Source organism: Scardinius erythrophthalmus (assembly GCF_964197995.2).
Source record: "Scardinius erythrophthalmus genome assembly, chromosome: 13".
Classification (NCBI taxonomy): Eukaryota; Metazoa; Chordata; class Actinopteri; order Cypriniformes; family Leuciscidae; genus Scardinius; species Scardinius erythrophthalmus.
This window is the reverse complement of record NC_138233.1, coordinates 26,480,666-26,501,717: the sequence shown is the minus strand read 5'-3', so window position 1 is coordinate 26,501,717 and position 21,052 is coordinate 26,480,666. Positions and strand designations below refer to the sequence as shown.

Below are 21,052 nucleotides of genomic sequence, written 5' to 3'. Positions count from 1 at the left end.
ATGATATGAAATGTCATGTGAAAATGTGTTTGTTTGTGAAAGCATGTTTGTGAGTATGTGGGTTTGAAAGGGAGACTATATTTAAGGACACACAGGACCAATGTATAATAACCTATTCCACCCACACGGTGGGTATGACTTGAGCCATCTGTTGTGGTGGAAAGTGAGAGGTTGATTAGGTATACGGCAATCCCAGCTTGGAATCTCTTGGAATTGAAACAATCCTTGCTTGTGGCAGGTGTTTAATGCCCTCCTTCTAGCACATCTCAGCCAGCTTTACACTGTTAAAATTCAGAAATAAATCTCATGGCTTTATAGCTAAAGTAGAGCCTGAAAGGAAGCAATTGTTCCATTTTTTTACCTTAAAGGCACTTTAACAAGCTCAGTGATAGTGCTGCATGCTACGCGTTAAAAATAAATGAAATTCACGTTTAGCACGTGATAAGAATAACAAATAAATGAGGGTGAAAACATTTGTTTGAAAAATAATCAAATAGACAGCAAAGGATTCAAGAAGTGCATACTGATTATGCTCAATATACGTCTCAAACAGTCATTGAGTTGAATATGCTTTATATTTCCTCAGATGGTGTGAGAGGCCCCAGGGTGCCTGTAAATGATCCAGTGAAATTACATCACTGTCAGGGGACAGGAAGAAAAGCCTATGAGCCCTTAAAGTAGAGTTGCTGGAAATATCGTAATTACAATTTCTGAGCACATAACTGAACAAAGTTGTATTTACAAGTGGGAAGCTTAGAATTCTAGATGATACATGAGTCGATTTGAAAACACTAATCTTTATGAAACAGATAGATCCGCTCCTTGATTTTGATTAGCTGAGCTGTGTTCAAAGCCGTTGTAAAATACTGTATAAACACACACTTGTGACCTCACTACATCAGTATTAATTGGCAACCATCTGCTAAACATCATTGCTGAAAATCTACATTGCTTGGCAGAAGGATTATTATTTGTACATTTTTGTCACACAATGGGTCCAAGTAAAGTCGTTTACAATTGTGTCCGCTGCAGCTCGATATACGCAACAATTGAAGATATTAGAAGACATGTTTGTCTTTTCATCCTGAAATGCGAGGCAAATGTTGGATCACAATAACTCTTGCAAGTCTTTTATAGAAGGTGGGACTTATTCCGCCATATTGCGTGTTGCACTTTCTCCCATTCTTTGTTACATTAGTGCACCGTCTTTGTGTATATAAAATCTTTGTCAATGCCTGTATTGAAGACAACCTCATATGACTGATTTGGGACGCTCTACGTGGACAGCAACTCCATGAACCACACAAATACTGTAGCACTCTGCACGGGAGACTTGACTCGCAATTGAATTCAATAGTGTTTAAAGTGAAAATAAAAAAGTTTAAATTAAAGTGATGGGACATGTAGCCAAGTATGGTGTCCCATACTCGGAATTTGCGCTCTGCATTTCACCCATCCAAGTGCACACACAGCAATAAGTATTGAACACACACCTGGAGCAGTGGGCAGCCATTTTTTTGCTGCTGTGTCTAGGGAGCGATTGGGGGTTTGTTGTCTTGCTCAAACGCACCTCAGTTGTGGGCAAAGAGAGTGGAAGAGAGCGATGTTCATTCACTCCCCCACCTACATTTCCTGCCGGTACTGAAACTCGAACCTTTGACCTTCGGGTTACAAGTCTGACTCTCTAACCATTAGGCAACAACTGCCCTTCTTTAAGTTAGCATGTTGCTAAGCTAACAGCATGATACTCTAATAAGCTTAAATAGACACAGCACAGACAAATATTGAGTAAAATAATCAATTTCAATTATACTTGTTCCCCCAAAAAAGGTTAAAAAATGACATTTGGAATTGACTCCAATGCCATTGCCCGTTCTGGTATAATAACACACTGTATTACACCAGCTGGCACCTTGTATTATAAAGCAGAGTAGACAGAATGAGAGTAGTTGGCATAATGTAAGTCTCACATTAGTCCAGTCTTCTTTTACACCTGCCTATGTAGAACAGGAGGTCTGTGACTCTGCGCCAACATCACAGAGATGTAGAGGATTAATTATCTATCACAAAGCAGAAAGCTCTGAGCAGACGGAGTGTCTCTTATCAGGCCGTGTGATGCTCAGCGCAGCGCTCATCTGTTTATTCTTTCTTTTGCGGCACCCTATGTGGTCGTGGCACGGGTCAGGGAAGTCAGAGCTCAGTGAAGAAAGAGACAAAGACCACACAGAGGTACATGATCCTCACTGCACTAAAAAAAAAAAACCAGACCCACCAAAAGAGCCGTATACTTTACTCGCAGATTTGTGCTTTCAGAGCATTTGAACCAATTAGAGAAGAGTGGGGTAAGCTGTGCTGCTTTTTATACAAAAAATATTTAATAATTCCCTATCCCATTCCAAAGTTTTGCTGCACGTTATTTTAAGGTTGTAAAACATTTCTATTTCATTGATAGAAAAGATCCTTGATTGAAAAACATATGCGTTTTGGCCGTTCATCACACTGAATACACAAACTTTTGAAAACGGGATTCAAAGTGCAAGTTTTTGAACAAATTCCATTCCATTTCTGAAGGATCATGTGACACTGAGTGATGGGCTGCGTCCAAAAATCGCATACTCTCTTGAGTAGGTGCTTATTTTTGAAAAGTATAACTTCACAGCCGCTTAAAAAGTATGTTCTATATAGTATGAATGTGTGAAGTCTGAATGTAATCAGGACATTTACCATGTTGTCATTGTCATGTGACCTAGCAGCGTCAATGGCATTCACAAATCCATTCCCGTGGCCTCATGGGATAGTAAAGTGTCCATCATATGCACTTCTGAATCTTGCCTGAAGTAGTAGGTAATCCGGATACTTTTTGGAAACTCTTTTATGAGTACCGTGAATTCGAACACACTTCTTTTGTCACATACTGTTTCCACCTACTATATAGTAGGGAAGTATGCGATTTCGGATGCAGCCATTAAGTAAAGACTTTTGTATTGGTCACACAAAAAAAGTGGTCTACAGTTTGCGACTCGGCTATAAAATGCATAAAAAAATACTCTCTTTTTTGTGTGCATTATACATGCATTTTTAAATTAAAACCAATGTTTAATGTTTGATGCATGTGGGTTTGCATGTTTACCCTGCCTTGTTTGCTTTGAATAAATTAAAATGTGTTGCATTTATTTTGCAGCTGCAGCCCAGTGGTCTACATATAACCTGCTTTTCTATCACACACACAGTATAAAAATTTAGAAACTGCCAACTTGTCAAGTCGGGTTTTCAGTCCAACAATGCTTATGGTATTACATGCCACTGCGGAATATATTAAAACATTTTTCTACTGATTTTATTGCTTTTCTTCCCTCTGGCAGAAACACACAGGCAGGTTTGCTTTTTATGTTTATTACCTTGAAATCCTCTTATAATTGATTCAAACTGTCAGTGCTTTTTTACCACATCTCTCCCTCATTTTTAAAAAAAGCCTACCATCACCCATGTCAAGACACATACATCCAGTCCGATCCTGAAAGAGCTTCAATTTAAACAATAGAGCACACACTCATTCGAGAGAGCTCACAGCTGCAGTCAGTCCTGTCATCAGCGCGTGTGAACCAACGGACTGCAATGAACGAGATGGATTGATTATGCGACCCCCTTCTGACCGGTGCTCAGTCATGTCTTTCTTCACCTTCTATATCATGGTCCCCCCTAACAAGCATATATATTATTCTGTCTATGTTTATCTGTTTGTGTACAAACTGTAACAATAGCATGTCATAATGACAAGCCTGGCAAAAATGCCATACATGATTGTGATTATCAATTTTAATGAGCTCTATAGTGCTTACGCTTGCACTAGTATGCATTCATTAAGACTGAAGGCCATGGCTTCAAGTTGTAGCACCACAGCCTTGGTAAGAAGGTTAGCAGTTCTCCAAGGCACACTTTGATTGCCAATATAAACCAGGGCCGTAAGCAACCGACGCATCCCCCCACCCAAAACATTCACATTTACGGTCGATCAATACAGGTTTTTGATTGACTATCCCTAAATACATGTAACTTGGTCCCCTTAAAAGTCTGCTGTGAATGCTGCAATGTTTTCTTTAACATCTAGCTTTCAGTCAGTGTGTGGGGCTCTCATTCAGCTCATTCACTGTGTAATGCGTCTGTAGTTCTACAAGGCAGGGAGGGAAAAATAACTACCATTGTGCCATTTTTTTTGCATATATTTCAGCACTGAAATTCACAGTTCAAAGCTGAAATCAAACAGTAGGATCGTTTGATAGCCTCTCTGATATAATGGCTGTGGCTCAGAACATAGACAGCCTAATTTTTGGGCACTCATCTAACATACACTCGTTTGGTGCCATTTATATAATGCAGCTCTATAGGTTTTGAGACACAGCTCAGCTAAAAACTAAAAGAGCTAAAAGTCTCTCTCTCTCTCTCTCTCTCTCTCTCTCTCTCTCTCTCTCTCTCTCTCTCTCTCTCTCTCTCTCTCTCTCTCTCTCTCTCTCTCTCTCTCTCTCTCTCTCTCTCTCTCTCTCTCTCTCTCTCTCTCTCTCTCTCTCTCTCTCTCTCTCTCTCTCAGCTCAGAGTTTGATCTTCAGTCAATGAAATCTGACTCTTCATTCACTCGTGTTCTAACCCTCGAAGGGAACGAATGTCAATACGAGATTATGGAGCAGATGGAGAACTTTCAATAGCGCTTTAATTTAATTTCAAGCTTTATCTGACGTCCTGATTGACAGTTTGGCACTTGGCGGTGTTGCGCGCGCGGCTTGCGTGTAGGCTACAGACGTATACTCTAATTTTGGACTGTTTTAAGAGTCTTTAACGTGTTGAATTGATATGAAAACAGGACGTCTTTCCTCCGTCGGCAACCTCAGAATATAAAAGAGACAGCTTCGCGACATTTCGAGCCAGTTCTCTTCAGATACGCGCAGAAATGGATCTTGTGGGAATCTACCTGCTTCATCTCAGCTTCGCCGGTAGGTGATGTGCTGCATGCGCGTTTTATATTCTGTACTTACCAACATCAAAGTTCCGCCACAGAAAAGCTGATACAATGCTGAGAGTTTATTTTATTATTTATTTATTTTTATTTTATTGGCTGTTCATTGATGTGCACCGGCTGTATAGACTTTAGTTTAATTAATTAGAATTAATTGAACTGAATAAATATGAGCACGATAACCTGCTGTCTTCTCATTTGGATTTATGAATACATTATGCCTTATTAGTCAGCTAATGAAGTGTTTGCTCAGGTGTGAAAGGTTACTGCTTCTTGGCATTTGTCCTAACAGTTAAACATTACTCATAATAATATGATTTATAAATGGGCTGTTTTAATTTCACCCCACTAAAGCTATAACTTTTAATTGCTGCCATAGTAAAATCAAAGTGGTGACAAAGTCACAACCTGTGGGCTACTAATAAGTTCATTGCACTTTTTAGACCACTTTGAATTTAAGGAAATAAGTAGCCTTGTTGTGTGAAGTTAAATAGATGAGAACAAATATATTATGTTATCATAAAATGATAATGAATGCAGAACATATCACACTTAAGAGAGCACAGTCACTCTCTTACATCCAATAGAACATTGATATGTGTTCCTTTATAAAGGATGCAATGTGTTGTCAGGGACCTCAAATGTGTAGCCTCGGTTGATTGAATAGCCCGTGTGTTTTAGCAGATTGGATGTGTGCAAAGAATGTCTCTGTGTTGCTGTTAATATAATTAGATTTTCAGGTAGACTGTCTTTTGTGTATGCGTGTGTCTGTGCGTGTGTGTGATATGAATGAGAGGATGTGTGGCATTATAACAAGTGCATTTGCATGTTTTGAAAAATTGATTCACAGATGAAAGCTTTGAAAATTGAATTCACAGATGAAACCACATGAAACATGACCATAGCTTTGAAACAATTTTATTGTCCTTTAATATGGCAGTGTGAAAACTGACAAACATAGGGTCTTTTTCTGACTGGACTGGATTGCTGATCATTGGCTGATTATATTATAGATTTGAACACTGATTAATAGAAGAGCATTTAACTTTTTTTTTTTTAATTTTAAATCTTTTTTTCTATTAGCTATTTTTTTTGGCATCTATTATATATGCACCTTCTGGTTTGTCTATTATGAATTATTCAATATCCCTCTGTCATTCCAAAGTCTATCTACAGTAAAACATGCCAAGCTGTTGTTAAATTCCTTGAAACATCAAGCAGTTAAGTGACTGATCACTTAAGTTCCTAATAAATATTAAGAAATAGTGAAAATCTAAAACAAAAATCTACTTATGTAGAAGCAGGCCATTTATTTATATATATAACGCTCTTGACTCAATTTTAAAGAACCATTTATGACATGTTTATTTCCATTTTTAAACATAAAGTATGTTTGTGAATTGTTTAATTCATAAAATTTAATTAAACTAAATGAAGAATTAAAACAAAATTAATTAATTATAAATAAATTCATAGGTTTTTTATCCTCCTGGGACTCAGGAATAGACTTTTGTCCACTGTAGTGGACATTATATTTTAGTGAATTTCTCTGGCACCATACATGTCACATGTCACAAGCTGGGTGTCCTGTAAAGAGCACATTCAGGACATTTCAGAGATACCAAATTTTTAGAGGTTTCACCATGAAAACATCTTATCCTTGGTCTTTAAAAATGTCTGACATTAATTTAGTGATCAAATGTAGCACTCTTATGGAAATATGATAATATATTGTAATTCTAATTTAAATCAGACTACTTTTCAAATTGTATTTCATTAACCAACATCTCAGGAAAACGTTATGGGGTTTCAAATAAAAAAAATACTTTCTGTTACAGAACAGGACGTTGATTTCATACATGTCCACTGTAGAGCACATCAGGACTTAAATCATGTTTATCAGGCATTTTGGGAGACACAACAAGTGATTGGAAATAAGTTATACATCAATATTCCTATGAAATATTAGATATTATTATTAAAATGTTGCTAATTATTACTACAATTATTACACTTCTTTTTTCATTAAATGATGCTCCAAGAACACATTATTGTGCACATTATACAGTGTATAGATACATTGCATTGAATGGGAATATTCATTTATGGCCATTTTACCCACATATTGCATAAAGTAAAATGCTGTATCAATTCATTCCGTTATATCTTTCATAACATAGTTGAGAATCATCTTTATACAAATTTTAGTTAAAATAAATCCTGAAACCCCAAAATTTATTGGTGATGGGAAAATATAATACATATATACCATACATATAATTTCATGTCATTTTATTTTTTAAACAACCGAGTCCTGGTGTCCACTACAGAGGACATATGAATAAAATATCATTTTTCAAAAATGTTTTTTTACAATTTGTTTCTTATGCTCTAAACAATGTGATGACATGAAAAGAAACTAAATTCAAAAACTATTTTCTTTCTGGGTCTCAGGAGGATATGTAGTGCCTGATGTAAACCCTTTAAGTTTCTAAATAGAACTTTTTCTTTGAAGAGTGATACTTTTATACGCAGCCTTGGTTCTGGAAGTATTCCTATTCATTTTCACTGCATTTCAGGTAATTGTTCAGTAAATAATTCTAAACCTTGAGCCAACCCGACCAGCTCTGAATCACATTATAACATTTGATTTGAAACCTAAAAGTATTTAAATATCAGGAAAAAAGACAATACTGTATATGTAACATTTTACTGCTCATCATTGTAAATGATACAACTTACACAACTAATAGTCATTAATTATTCACTATCCATTATTTTTAATAATATTGCGAAAAACTCCCATATGGATAGATAGATAGATAGATAGATAGATAGATAGATAGATAGATAGATAGATAGATAGATAAAAAAGAGTATTTTTACTTCCTGAAGCCAACTGTTACGCTCTATTAATCCAGCATCCATCCTCCGTCCAAAGTTAGTTTTTATTGTCCATATATCCATTGAGCTTGAGTCAAGTCCCAAATCTGATTCCCTATTTTGAACATCAATCAAGACCTGTCTACCTTTTTCAAATCCTACATATACATTATGTGAACTTGTGAATAGAGGCCTTAGCTCCAGTTCCGTAGGTAATTCCACTGTCACTCAAGGGAAGTGAAAGGCAGGCAGTTTAGCCAAGGTGAAGATCGATTCATGCTCAGAGAGCTTGTAAATTAGGAACTCTATCAATGTCCATTAGCTCAGGCCATGACTGACATATGCTAATTCTGACCTTGTTGTTAACAGAATAATGCCATTATCAGCATTGACATAGAACTAGACCTGCAATTGAGCATTTATGGTTCAACTTTTCATAGCTTCATAGTTCAGGCTTACTGAAATATACAGTTTAAAGCCATAATCAAACTGTAGAATTGTAGCCGACAGCTTAAAGTTTAGCCTTTCTCCACGAGCCGACTGTTTCTCACTGTTACGCTCGACAGTGCCTCTCTCACTGTCTGACACCACATGCATAATCTGCACTCACATAGAAATATGATTCTTAATAAAGTGGCTTGCATAAACTTTTAGGCTTAAAGGGTTAGTTCACCCAAAAATGAAAATTCTGTCAGTAATTACTCACCCTCATGTTGTTCCAACCATGTAAGTCTTTCGTTCATCTTCGGAACACAAATTAAGATATTTTTGATGAAATCTGACAGAATTTTGACTCCTCCATAGGCTTCCAGTGTGACCGAAACTCACCGGCCCAGAATAGTTATTAAAACATCGTTAAAATAGTCACTACAGTGGCACTACATTAAGTTTATCATGCGACGACAATACTTTTTGTGCGGAAAAACAACAAAAATAACGACTGTTCCTCAATGTGGGCCTCTGACGAGAGTTCACGGGAGCGCCAGGACGCATGCGCGAGAACTGAGCTTACGGCGTTCTTCTTCTACTACTACTTGTTACTGACTGCTCACTCCTTGGGAGTATTTAAGCTCAGTTCTCGCGCATGCGTCCTGGCGCTCCCGTGAACTCTCGTCAGAGGCCCACATTGAGGAACACTAATAGTTGGATAAAGTCGTTATTTTTGTTGTTTTTCCGCACAAAAAGTATTGTCATCGCATGATAAACTTAATGTAGTGCCACTGTAGTTACTTGGACTATTTTAACGATGTTTTAATAACTATTCTGGGCCGGTGAGTTTCGGTCACACTGGAAGCCTATGGAGGAGTCAAAATTCTGTCAGATTTCATCAAAAATATCTTAATTTGTGTTCCGAAGATGAACGAAAGACTTACATGGTTGGAACAACATGAGGGTGAGTAATTACTGACAGAATTTTCATTTTTGGGTGAACTAACCCTTTAAACAATGCCTTAGAGGAACCATTTTAGGGTCCCTAAAGAACCAGTTAACAGTTCTTAAAAGATCAATTTCTCTTAGTGTAAAGAACCTTTTAATCATTTAAATACCTCCTATAAAGACCTTTTGTGCAATGGAAAGGTTCTATGGATTTTTAAGGTTCTTCATGGAACCGTAGATGCCAATAAAGATCCTTTATTTTTAAGAGCCAAAATATTAAACTTGTATATCATCCAATCAATGTGCTATTGACAAGGTTATTATTATATATATATATATATATATATATATATATATATATATATATATATATATATATATATATATATATATATATATATATATATATATATATATATATATATATATATATATATATTTAAGTTTAAACCATATTGATTAGTGGCTTCTAAAAGCACATCCCATCACTTTACTAACCACGTTTGGTCTGAGATTAGCTATGTGACACCACTGATGTTGTCAAACTATACTATTAAACTATAGGCCTGAACATTTCCTTGCTGATTAGAATGCAGTACTTCAGAAATCTGACTTGAATCCCTGGTTGGTTGCAGTGTTAAAGTGTGAAGTCTAATGGAATACGGTAACACAGCTGTGTGATAACAAAGTTGCATAGGCAGTGATGGCAGAGCATGGTATGCATTGATTTTATCTATATGACGAATGTGTAGGCCATTCAATGTGACAGACTAATGCTGCAAACTGCATAGAACTTGCACAGTGTACGTCTCTCTATTTTATTTTATTTTATTTAACAATATTTCAAACATTCACAAGTTCATTGTCATTGGTGGTGAAGAAGCTGTTCCAAGTTGAACTGTCAAGAAATGGCTCTGAATATTAATGGTTGATTTTCTCTGGTGAAAAGATAGCTCTGACATGCAATTTCTATGAAAATTAGTAATTATTTAAAGTTGGCTTTGAACAAACCCTTAACCCACGTAGCTCCCTGCCCCATTTGTGCTGCAGATATGAATGAATTGTGGGGCTTGTTGAGGAGACGAATGCTATTACTTTTCTGAGAGTAATGAGAATTATGCCTGATGGATGATAAAACTGGTGGAAAAATCAACATACGCTCATTTGAAAAACGTGCTTCTACCTACATTTCTGCAAATTCCAAAAACATAAATATACATACAATTCAATGCAGTTACCAGCTGAAATGAACACTAGAGGCGGTAAAACACCATACACTTTTATTCCTTTTCATGCAAATTATGATTACAGGGGCAGATTATTTATTTATAAAGACTTATTTTTGCATGGTTCCTTGGGCAATACTATATTATGACACCAAAACACTTTTGCCATTGTCTATGAGGTAAAGAAATACTTTGTGACATTTGCATCCCATAGCCAGCTCTATGAATGTCTTTTCTGACGTAGTAAACTTGCTTGGTAGCTCACTTGGTACAACATTGCACTTGTGATGCTAAGAGCCGAGTCCCTTGAAACACGAGTCCTGATGAAACAGCTCAAAGACTTGTAGAAGTAGCTAAAATGACATGGATGATGACCCTAACCCTAACCCTAACTCAGGTATGTTTTTCCAATGAGCTTGGGTTGCAAAAAAATCCTAGATTTACATTGAAGAAGAGGGACCAGAGTCAAATCTAGAGACCAGAGTATCATAAGGTTAGGCTTATGACTTTATCAAATAGCCAAGCACCCAACCAATACCCCAAAAACCTTAGCCTTTGCATGGGAAAGACTTCGTCCTTGTCCACACTAATACTTTTTCTTTTTCTCTCCGTTTTGGCCTTCCGTCCACACTGAGACGGCATTTTTATTAATGAAAGCTTTTTGAAAACGCTCTACAAAGTGGATAAATTTGAAAACGCCGTTTTCGAGTTGTAGTGTGGACTGACAAAGCTGAAATATTTAAAAACGATGACGTAAGTTTAGTCGTGCGTGACGCATATTGTACCAATGTATCATGTTTATACCGGTATGTGCCGGTATAACATATGTTATGTGCTATTCACTTTCACACCCTTGCTAAAATATTTTACTTTGCACACTCTTCATATCACAGTCCTGCAAAGATGACAGGAAATTTACTCAAATTTGCTGTCCTGCGGCAATACATGAGAGCAGTTGTGTTTGAGAGCAGTTGCGTTTTAGACCAAACATATGGTGACTGAGTGCGTCCTGGACGCATCAGTGAATGGTGAGATATATAATAAAATTATCCTGTCAGAAGAATTGCGCAATAACTTTATTATTTATTTTTCCGTATCATCTCAGTGAGCCTTTGTGAGTTTTTAATTTAGCGTTTTCAGGCGTTTCCCAAAAGTTTCTCATCCACACTGAAATGTCGGAAAATGCCTTAAAACACTAGTGTGGACAGAGAGCGTTTTTAAACTAAGACGCTGTTTTCAAATGTATGCAGATTAATGTAGACATAGCCTTTGTCACACTGTCTCCAGAAATTCTATTGATGGCTTTGGGATTTATCGATATACACTCACCTAAAGGATTATTAGGAACACCTGTTCAATTTCTCATTAATGCAATTATCTAATCAACCAATCACATGGCAGTTGCTTCAATGCATTTAGGGGTGTGGTCCTGGTCAAGACAATCTCCTGAACTCCAAACTGAATGTCAGAATGGGAAAGAAAGGTGATTTAAGCAATTTTGAGCGTGGCATGGTTGTTGGTGCCAGACGGGCCGGTCTGAGTATTTCACATTCTGCTTAGTTACTGGGATTTTCACGCACAACCATTTCTAGGGTTTACAAAGAATGGTGTGAAAAGGGAAAAACATCCAGTATGCGGCAGTCCTGTGGGCGAAAATGCCTTGTTGATGCTAGAGGTCAGAGGAGAATGGGACGACTGATTCAAGCTGATAGAAGAGCAACTTTGACTGAAATAACCACTCGTTACAACCGAGGTATGCAGCAAAGCATTTGTGAAGCCACAACACGCACAACCTTGAGGCGGATGGGCAACAACAGCAGAAGACCCCACCGAGTACCACTCATCTCCACTACAAATAGGAAAAAGAGGCTACAATTTGCACGAGCTCACCAAAATTGGACAGTTGAAGACTGGAAAAATGTTGCCTGGTCTTATGAGTCTCGATTTCTGTTGAGACATTCAGATGGTAGAGTCAGAATTTGGCGTAAACAGAATGAGAACATGGATCCATCATGCCTTGTTACCACTGTGCAGGCTGGTGGTGGTGGTGTAATGGTGTGGGGGATGTTTTCTTGGCACACTTTAGGCCCCTTAGTGCCAATTGGGCATCGTTTAAATGCCACGGCCTACCTGAGCATTGTTTCTGACCATGTCCATCCCTTTATGACCACCATGTACCCATCCTCTGATGGCTACTTCCAGCAGGATAATGCACCATGTCACAAAGCTCGAATCATTTCAAATTGGTTTCTTGAACATGACAATGAGTTCACTGTACTAAAATGGCCCCCACAGTCACCAGATCTCAACCCAATAGAGCATCTTTGGGATGTGGTGGAACGGGAGCTTCGTGCCCTGGATGTGCATCCCACAAATCTCCATCAACTGCAAGATGCTATCCTATCAATATGGGCCAACATTTCTAAAGAATGCTTTCAGCACCTTGTTGAATCAATGCCACGTAGAATTAAGGCAGTTCTGAAGGCGAGAGGGGGTCAAACACAGTATTAGTATGGTGTTCCTAATAATCCTTTAGGTGAGTGTACATATGTAAGATGTAGGACATTAGGACCCAGTAGGAAAAAGGTAAGAGTAGGACATTAGGACCTTCACTGCTCAGCCGGCTATATAGTGTGGCCAGGTTTTCTATAGGGTAAAGGAAAAACAGTGGCTGGCAAGGAGGATCGAAGAAGCAGCACAAGACCAACTGGACTTTAACCTCAAGACAATTGTTGTTTGTTTTCTTTTGTGCTTGTGTTTTGTGCTTATTTTATTTTATTTTTGTTTCTGGGCTCTGACCGAGCAGCTCTAGCAGCTACAAGCTTTTACTTTTTTAGGGGTCTGAGGGATTTTTGGGGTCCTTGAGATGTTCTGACATGCCCTGATAATTGTGCTTTTTTCAGTTGCTTATAAACATATTAATGGCAAAGGTGTAATTACAATCTATTTAGCACAAACAGGGCTAGCATGATATGTGAGCAACATGCATGTACATGTTTGTATTTTTGAGAGAATAATGTTTATGCATGGTTATTGAAAAAACTAAAAACTAAAGTTTCTGAAGTAAGGCCACAAAACACATACTAAATATGTGGCAATAAGACTTTTGACTAATGACTAATTGACTAATGTCGTTGCCTAGAGTTTTTTCTTCAAAATGATGTGAAAATCATCCTGCCTAATCATTGACAACACAATACATTGATTTAAATCTTGTAAAACACTTTTTGTTTGGAAAGGCCATATGCGCAAAGGGCGTCAACAATTCAACACCATCATGCATATTTAGTGATTCACACCTGAGGAGACAATGGGGCCCACATACTTAATGAGCCATTCATTCAGGTGTGTCACCTATAGCCACAAGAAAGAATATATATATATATTCTACCAAATTGGTTCACAGTTGGAAGCATCTCAATTTTTTTTTTTTTTTCACAAATTGTGCTTGCAAATTGTATAATATCCAAGGAAACATGTCTAGTAATTGTGCAGTTAATTCTCATACTGTATTTTCAATTTTGGAATATTTATCCTCTCCCCAAATTTGTCAATAATAAAACACAATAAAAATTCTTTAAAGAAAAGGCTTATATTTACCTTTTAAAATTTGTTTACATCTACCTTGTAAATATATATTTTTTTTATTAAAAAGGTTACAATTACAACAACAATTCAAGTGCAATCTTTCTTTGCAAAAACTAAAGTATACATTTTATCATACATATTTCAAAGTTAAGCATTCATTACTTTGAATATAGCCTACATTGACAAAACATACTATATTTAACATATTAGCAAAAATTGGCAAACAAAAGCTTATTTGAGGTGGCAGATATTTTACAGTAAAAATGTGAAGTAAAAGTACAGTACAGTAAAAATAATGTATCCAAATCTAGTCAACAAAATGTTGTCTTTCATATGTCTGTAACATAGGTCTTTAGTTTTTATTATAAGGAATATTTATGTTAATTTGCAGTTTAATACGTTGCTTATACAAATACATTTTATTTCAACATATTTCAGTCGATTTTTACTCAGTATAGCAAAATAGTTTGCTAAAAGCAGATCATTCATTCACACACAGAAACGCAATTCAAATTTAAACCGTCTTTTTGCGAGTTGTGGTAAACAGCGCGCATCTCTGCCGTTCATTCATTCACACAGAAACGTGATTTACTTGAGAATGAAAAAAACTTACTACAGTATTCCATCCGTTGCTCCTCGAAATACCAGCACTTCTGAGGTACATTTTCCATTATTATTATTATTCCTCACAGCGCTGCGAGACACAATGATCTGAATAAGCTTGATGTGTTTTCTCGAGCTGATATGGGGGCGTTCACAGTTTGCACGGATCGCCTCAGTCATTTGCGCTTGAATAGTGCGCGCTCTCCGTGGGCGGGGCAGATTAAAACGTAATGAGCTGAGATGAGAACGACTGACATATCTCTCTTTTTTTATAAAGATTACATAAACAGAGAATATTTTTTTTAAATAAAAATTACTTCATTTAAAAGAAGAGAATTCAAGCTTCATGCCTGTGTGTCTGTATGCCTGTTTGACTGAGTATTCGCTGAGTTATGGTTCATACGCGGATTCGGTTTCAGAATGGACTTCACTGACAGAGAGGAGGCAGAACTCGTGTTTATTTTTCTTTATTTGGCGAAAAACACAACACTTTGTTTTTATTGTGAGTATACACAAAAATAATACAAACTTAACAGGATCGATTGATGTATAACACAAGCATATAAGATAAGAAGTAATATTTTTATTTATTTATTTTTTTGCACTGATAAGGAAAAAAACGAGCCTATCGCGCCGGCGCGATAGCCGACCTCAGGGGGTTAATACCAGGCTTCAACTGGAAGCAGCAGCACAACCGAATGCTGCAGCAGGACAGGGAGGGGTAACCAGTAGTCAGCAAGAAAGTTTAGTAAACCCAAGGTATGTCATTTTCCCACGAGAGCGGAAATGCCCAAGGTTTTCAGGTAACAATAGTACTGGATGTCTGGGGGTTGAGGAGTGGGTAGAAGAAGCCTGTAGATCAGGAATGGGCAACTTCGGTCCTGGAGGGCCAATGTCCTACAGAGTTTAGCTCCAACCCTAATCAAACACACCTGAACAAGCTAATCAATGTCCTCAGGATTACTAGAAAGTTACAGGCAGGTGATTTTTTCAGGGTTGGAGCTAAACTCTGTAGGACAGTGGCCCTCAAGGACCGAAGTTGCCCATCCCTGCTGTAGATGTTTAAATTCTAAACATATGACCTCTACTGAGCAGGCACTGTTTCTGTATGACCATCTTGATGGGGAGGCTAAGTCAGAGATCCGATTTCGTCCCACTGCAGATAGAAATGACCCTGATCGATTCCTGGCTATTTTGCTTGAAACATTTGGTTGCCCTCAATCTTATATTGAAGCACAGAAAGAATTTTTTCAACGACGCCAGCGTGATGAGGAATCTTTATGCAAATTTTCTCATGCTGTAATGTCTTTAATGGAGGTAGTTGAGCGTAAGTTGAGCGGAATTCCTGATTCTGATTGTGTAATCCGTGATCATTTCGCTGAGTATGTTCAAGATAATATGCTTCGCAGAGAGTTAAAACGTCTCATAAGATCACAACCTAGTATGTCCTTTATCGACGTTCGCAGCGAAGCTCTGCGTTGGGCAGATGACGGGGAACATCCTAGCCTTCCGGGGGCTAGAGCCTACTCCTGTGATACCCATATAGATGCCTGTGAACTGGGGTTAAACTCAAGTGCTGTAGTAGCACAGCCCAGTAAAGAAATTAAAAGAAACCCTGCGCAAGCAACAAATACTGTTACGCCCGTTTCACACATACTCCGTTTGCAGTGCGTATGCGGTGCATATTTTTTTCTGCACCCATGTTAACAGGTCAGAGCTTTCACACTGCACGAGGATGCGGTCCGGCGATCCGTTCCAGGTGCGGTGCGTATACAGCAGTGCAGCGATCGTTTCCGCACAGAGTCTATTTTTGCTGTGCTGCACGCACTGAATTAAAGTGACAGCGCATGTTTTGTGGTCAAAATGAACACAGATTGACCTGAAAATGTAGTAATTTCACCATAAATGCATTTAATTAAATAAAATGAAGTAATCTCTCCATAAATTTATTTAATTAATTACTACTTTTTTCACAGTCATCTTTTTACTTTAAGAATGGGGTAAAGCAAGGAAAACTACAATATACCTCAACAAGGCGACATAATGAACAACACTTGTCTCATTCGTGGAGGTGGAAAAACAAGTTCTTTGTGACATGCCAGATTTATTGTATTTAAATTTAAATGCAAAAGAAAAGGCATGAGAGTCGGCTGTTTTTGTCAATTTTAAGTTTTAATTTAAAATGTTTGTGATTTTATTATAATTATGGTTAAATATTTGACCTCTTGCTTGAGCAACTTAATATAAGTAGAAGTAGCCTAATGCATGGAATAATTGGCCTACATTGTTTAAATTGTGTTTAAACGTGCATACGTCCATTAAAGAGTGTATATGTGTACAAAGAGAATCACAATGCTGACCAAACTTTTTTTAAATAAAAGTTGCTGCATAACTTCTGGATTTGAAATAAAAATAGCCAGTAGGTTTCTGTGGTACAGCCGCGGATCAGTTAGGCACTGCAAACGCAGCATATGTGAAAGCACTATAGCGCGTGCTGCTCCTGCGCCGCATACGCACCGCAACACGCACCGCATACGCACTGCACACGGAGTATGTGTGAAATGGGCGTTAGACGCAATTTTGCAACGTTTGTCTAACCCAGTTTGGCATGCTGCACCCAGTGGCCCTAGCACCAAGCCTCGTTGCTATCGGTTTGATTCAGAAGGCCAACCTATCTGTATGCGGTGTGGGCAGCCAGGTCATAAAGCTAGGCGCTGTCATAATCAGGAGGGTGCCCATCAAGCAGCTGTGGCAGGAGAGGTTCAGAGTGGGGCTGTGGGTCGGGGAGGAAATACTAGTGCTCAGAGCCAGGCTCTAGATGGTGGATTGGGTGGCTCCTTTTTAACATCCACATCTTCACATTCTACGCTCATTGGCCAGTGTCCAGTAATGAAGGTTGTAATGGCAGGTGTAGCTGTTCCATGTCTTGCTGATACAGGCTCAATGGTGACAACTATTACAGAGGACCTCCTCGTTGTGACGGATGTGTTTTCCAAGTTTGCACAGGCATATCCTATATCAGACCATAGAGCTGAAACGGTCTTTCGCATTCTTACAGAACGATGGTTTTATAGCTATGGTGTTCCAAAATGGATCCATTCAGACCAAGGACGAAATTTTGAGGGAGAGTTACTGAAACGCCTTTGTCAGTTGTATGGAATCGAGAAGTCATGTACTAGCCCTTACCATCCAGAAGGTAATGGGCAATGTGAACGGTTCAACCGGACATTGCACGATTTGTTGTGCACTCTACCCCCAGAACAGAAAAAGAGATGGCCTCAACATTTGCCTCAGTTATTGTTTGCTTATAACACCTCAGTGCATAGCTCTACAGGATTTTCTCCTTATAAGTTGATGTTTGGGAGAAAGCCTCTTCTTCCTATAGATTCGCTTCTGGGACTAACCAAGGATGTGACATTGGGTGGGACAGCAGAAGATTGGGTTCAAGAACATCAGAAGCATTTAACATACAACAACCTATCTTAAGGCACAAACTCAATTGGAAGCTACAGCTGCTTCTCGAGTGCAACATCGTTCTGTCCCTCTGCCAGTTTTGCCTATTGGTTCATTTGTGTACAGGCGAAGTCATCCTCCTGGTCATCATACAATCCAAGACCAATGGGAGCCTGTTGTATACAAAGTAGTTCCATGCCTGGACGAGGTTGGTGTATTATACAAGATCAAGCCCAAGGGTCAGTCGGGCACAGAGCGGAATATCCATCGACAAGAATTGCGCCCATTGCCAATTGATCTATTCTCCCCTCACCCGTGCGTGATTGATGTGGAGTTACCTAGAGATGTGCCCAAGGGTGATGTGGCACTCAGTCCTGACCCTAGTACCGACGAGGAATTTGACTTAGTGGTGTGTGCACCGTTGAATCTACATGATTCAGAAGGGCAGAGAAGTGTTGCTGCCCCGTTGGTATCCGGGCAGCTATATGAACATCCTGCTATACCAAGTCCCGATTCCATGGAACTGAGTCAAGACCTTGAAGGTGGTAGACCGGAGGAAGAAGAACAAGCATCAATTCAAACCATGCGACGGACCACACGGTTAACGGCAAGCCAGCATTCTAATCAATCTCCCTCGTGCAACCACAAGAAATGTGGAGGGTGGGGAGGAGGTTACAACTCACCCTACAGTTACTTCATCACACGTTGTGTTTAGACCCTGGTGTTGACCTTATTTTGCTTCTGTCACCGGGACGGTGACATTTTACGAGGGGGGTGTTACAATAACGAGTCCCAAGATCCAAGTGCAAGTAACAGACAGTTTATTAGACAGATAATATACTCAGAAGGTCAGACAAGAGGCAGGAGACTAATGAAACTCGACAGACGATACCACAAAGTGGATACTCAGGTGCAATGCAGGAAACTCTCAGTGTGGAGACACAGACAAGGATGCTGGTCAATGTAAACCCCGAAACCGGTAATCCAACGCAAGGCGGAACTCAGATGAGAACGCAGGGATCAAACACAGCAAGAACTCTGACAAGGTAACTGGCAATGAGAACAAGACATGAATAACGAACCGACACCCAGCATATCTCACTCTAGCTAGATATAGGCAGCTAACTAGCTGCAGCTGAAGTGACTGATTGGAGTGATCAGATGGTCACTAGGCAACAAACAAGCACCACACACATAGACCCAACACCTACAAAAACACCCGACAGATACACAAAATGAACACAAGGATCTATGAACCGTGACGGGGGTGAATGTAAGGTGTAGGACATTAGGACCCAGTAGACGACACCTCTGCGCGCCGGCTATATAGTGTGACATAGTCAGAGCGACAAGCCAAGGGGATTTTTGTTTTACTTTTTTTTTTTTATAACCTTATACACTCTGTGGGATTCTTTTAATTGAAATACTTATTGAGCAATGTGTAGTTTTCCAAAGAGACAAACACTGCAGTGGTGTGTGTATGGAGTGAGGGGGGGATATTGCTGTGTATCACGTGTACTGGATTTAACTGTGGTTATTTTACCTGTGGTATTCTTCACAACTTTATTTAAGACTGACGTGTGGTGTGATTCAATTCTGACACGTCTCGGGAGGGTAACTCGGCACATGCTCTTAAACATTTGGTGTTTTGATTGAGGGAAGTTTAATGGGGTATTACATGGTTGTCTTTTTAATTGTTTATATTATTGAACTATTGTGAAATAAATGTATACTTTTGATACACCAGCTTCCATCTGCGTGCTTTAATTAGGGTGGCTTACATGAAACCAGACAGGCCTTTTGAGCTGACTATTTAATGGTATAATCATTGGTTCTGGATATATTTAATTAGTAGTTTAGGGTGTGTAAAACGACCCCTGGTGGCCACACATATAATATAGATCTATGTTAAAATGTTGTTAAAAAGGCACTATCTCCAGAATCAATACCAATGTCCCTTGTCACATTATTCATAGAGTGGATAACAATTTTTACTGGCTGCACAGAGTAATAAGCCATACAGACATATTTATTGTTGCTGAAAGTGTATATATCACAGCCAGGGCCGCTGCTGGCCAAATGGGTGTCCTAAGCAGAATTGCTTTGTTGTATACCCCCTCCCCCATCTCCTCCAAAAGTTATGTAGGTTAAAATGCACACACACACACGCACGCACGCACGCACGCACGCACGCACAAACAAACATTATTGCAGTGATTATTATGTTTCTAGCATGTTATATGTTTGGCAACAGTTCTTCTTCAGGCTCAAATTGTGAAAGAATGGTTGGGAGGGAGCATGAAGAATCATTTTCACACATGAATTCGCACCTCTAAGTCCAGACCTTAAATTCATTGAAATTCTTTGCTTGGTTGCATGTTGCATGTTCTACTGTTATGGTGCCTATATAATGAATTACACAACCAAGCAATGAATAAAAGCTTGTAATTTAGACTGTAACATTGACTTACCTGTCGAGAAGAAAGCGGGCAACTTCAGCGTCCCTTTCAAAGTCTTTCAACTTCATTAGCTCTTTCCACCTGGGAAAAGCTATCCCGATATTTACCCTCGTTTTCTGAATTCGCCGGTCACATTTCCTTTTAAATTAAATTTTTGCTTTTTTGGCAACGAGGATTCCTTCTCCTATGGCTCGGCATAAGTTTGATCCTGCATACTAAGAAATTCTTTGCTTACGAGGATAAGTCAGATCATTGGCAGAGGTAATTTTACACCAAATGAGGACATATTTATGAATAAAGACATTGATTTTAGCTAATAAAATACTTAAAAAACTACACAGTGTACCTTTAATTTTACTAATGTCTAATTAAAACGTCTACAAATGTATAAAACTGATCAGAGATCAGGTAAAACCCACAGACACTTGTTCATTGGTTTTCAGTGACTCCTCATG

The 21,052-nt window shown here is 38.6% G+C and overlaps 1 protein-coding gene across 1 annotated transcript in view; it reads left to right on the top strand.

Annotated features, from left to right (window-relative positions):
- Positions 1 to 4,624: 4,624 nt before the first annotated feature.
- The window catches only part of gfra4b (GDNF family receptor alpha 4b), a 77,917-nt gene continuing 61,489 nt past the window's right edge, over positions 4,625 to 21,052 (top strand). The window contains exon 1 of the mRNA XM_081381867.1: positions 4,625 to 4,985. Coding sequence (XP_081237993.1) covers positions 4,943 to 4,985 — 43 coding nt within the window. The 5' untranslated portion in view covers positions 4,625 to 4,942. The remainder of the gene's footprint in view (positions 4,986 to 21,052) is intronic.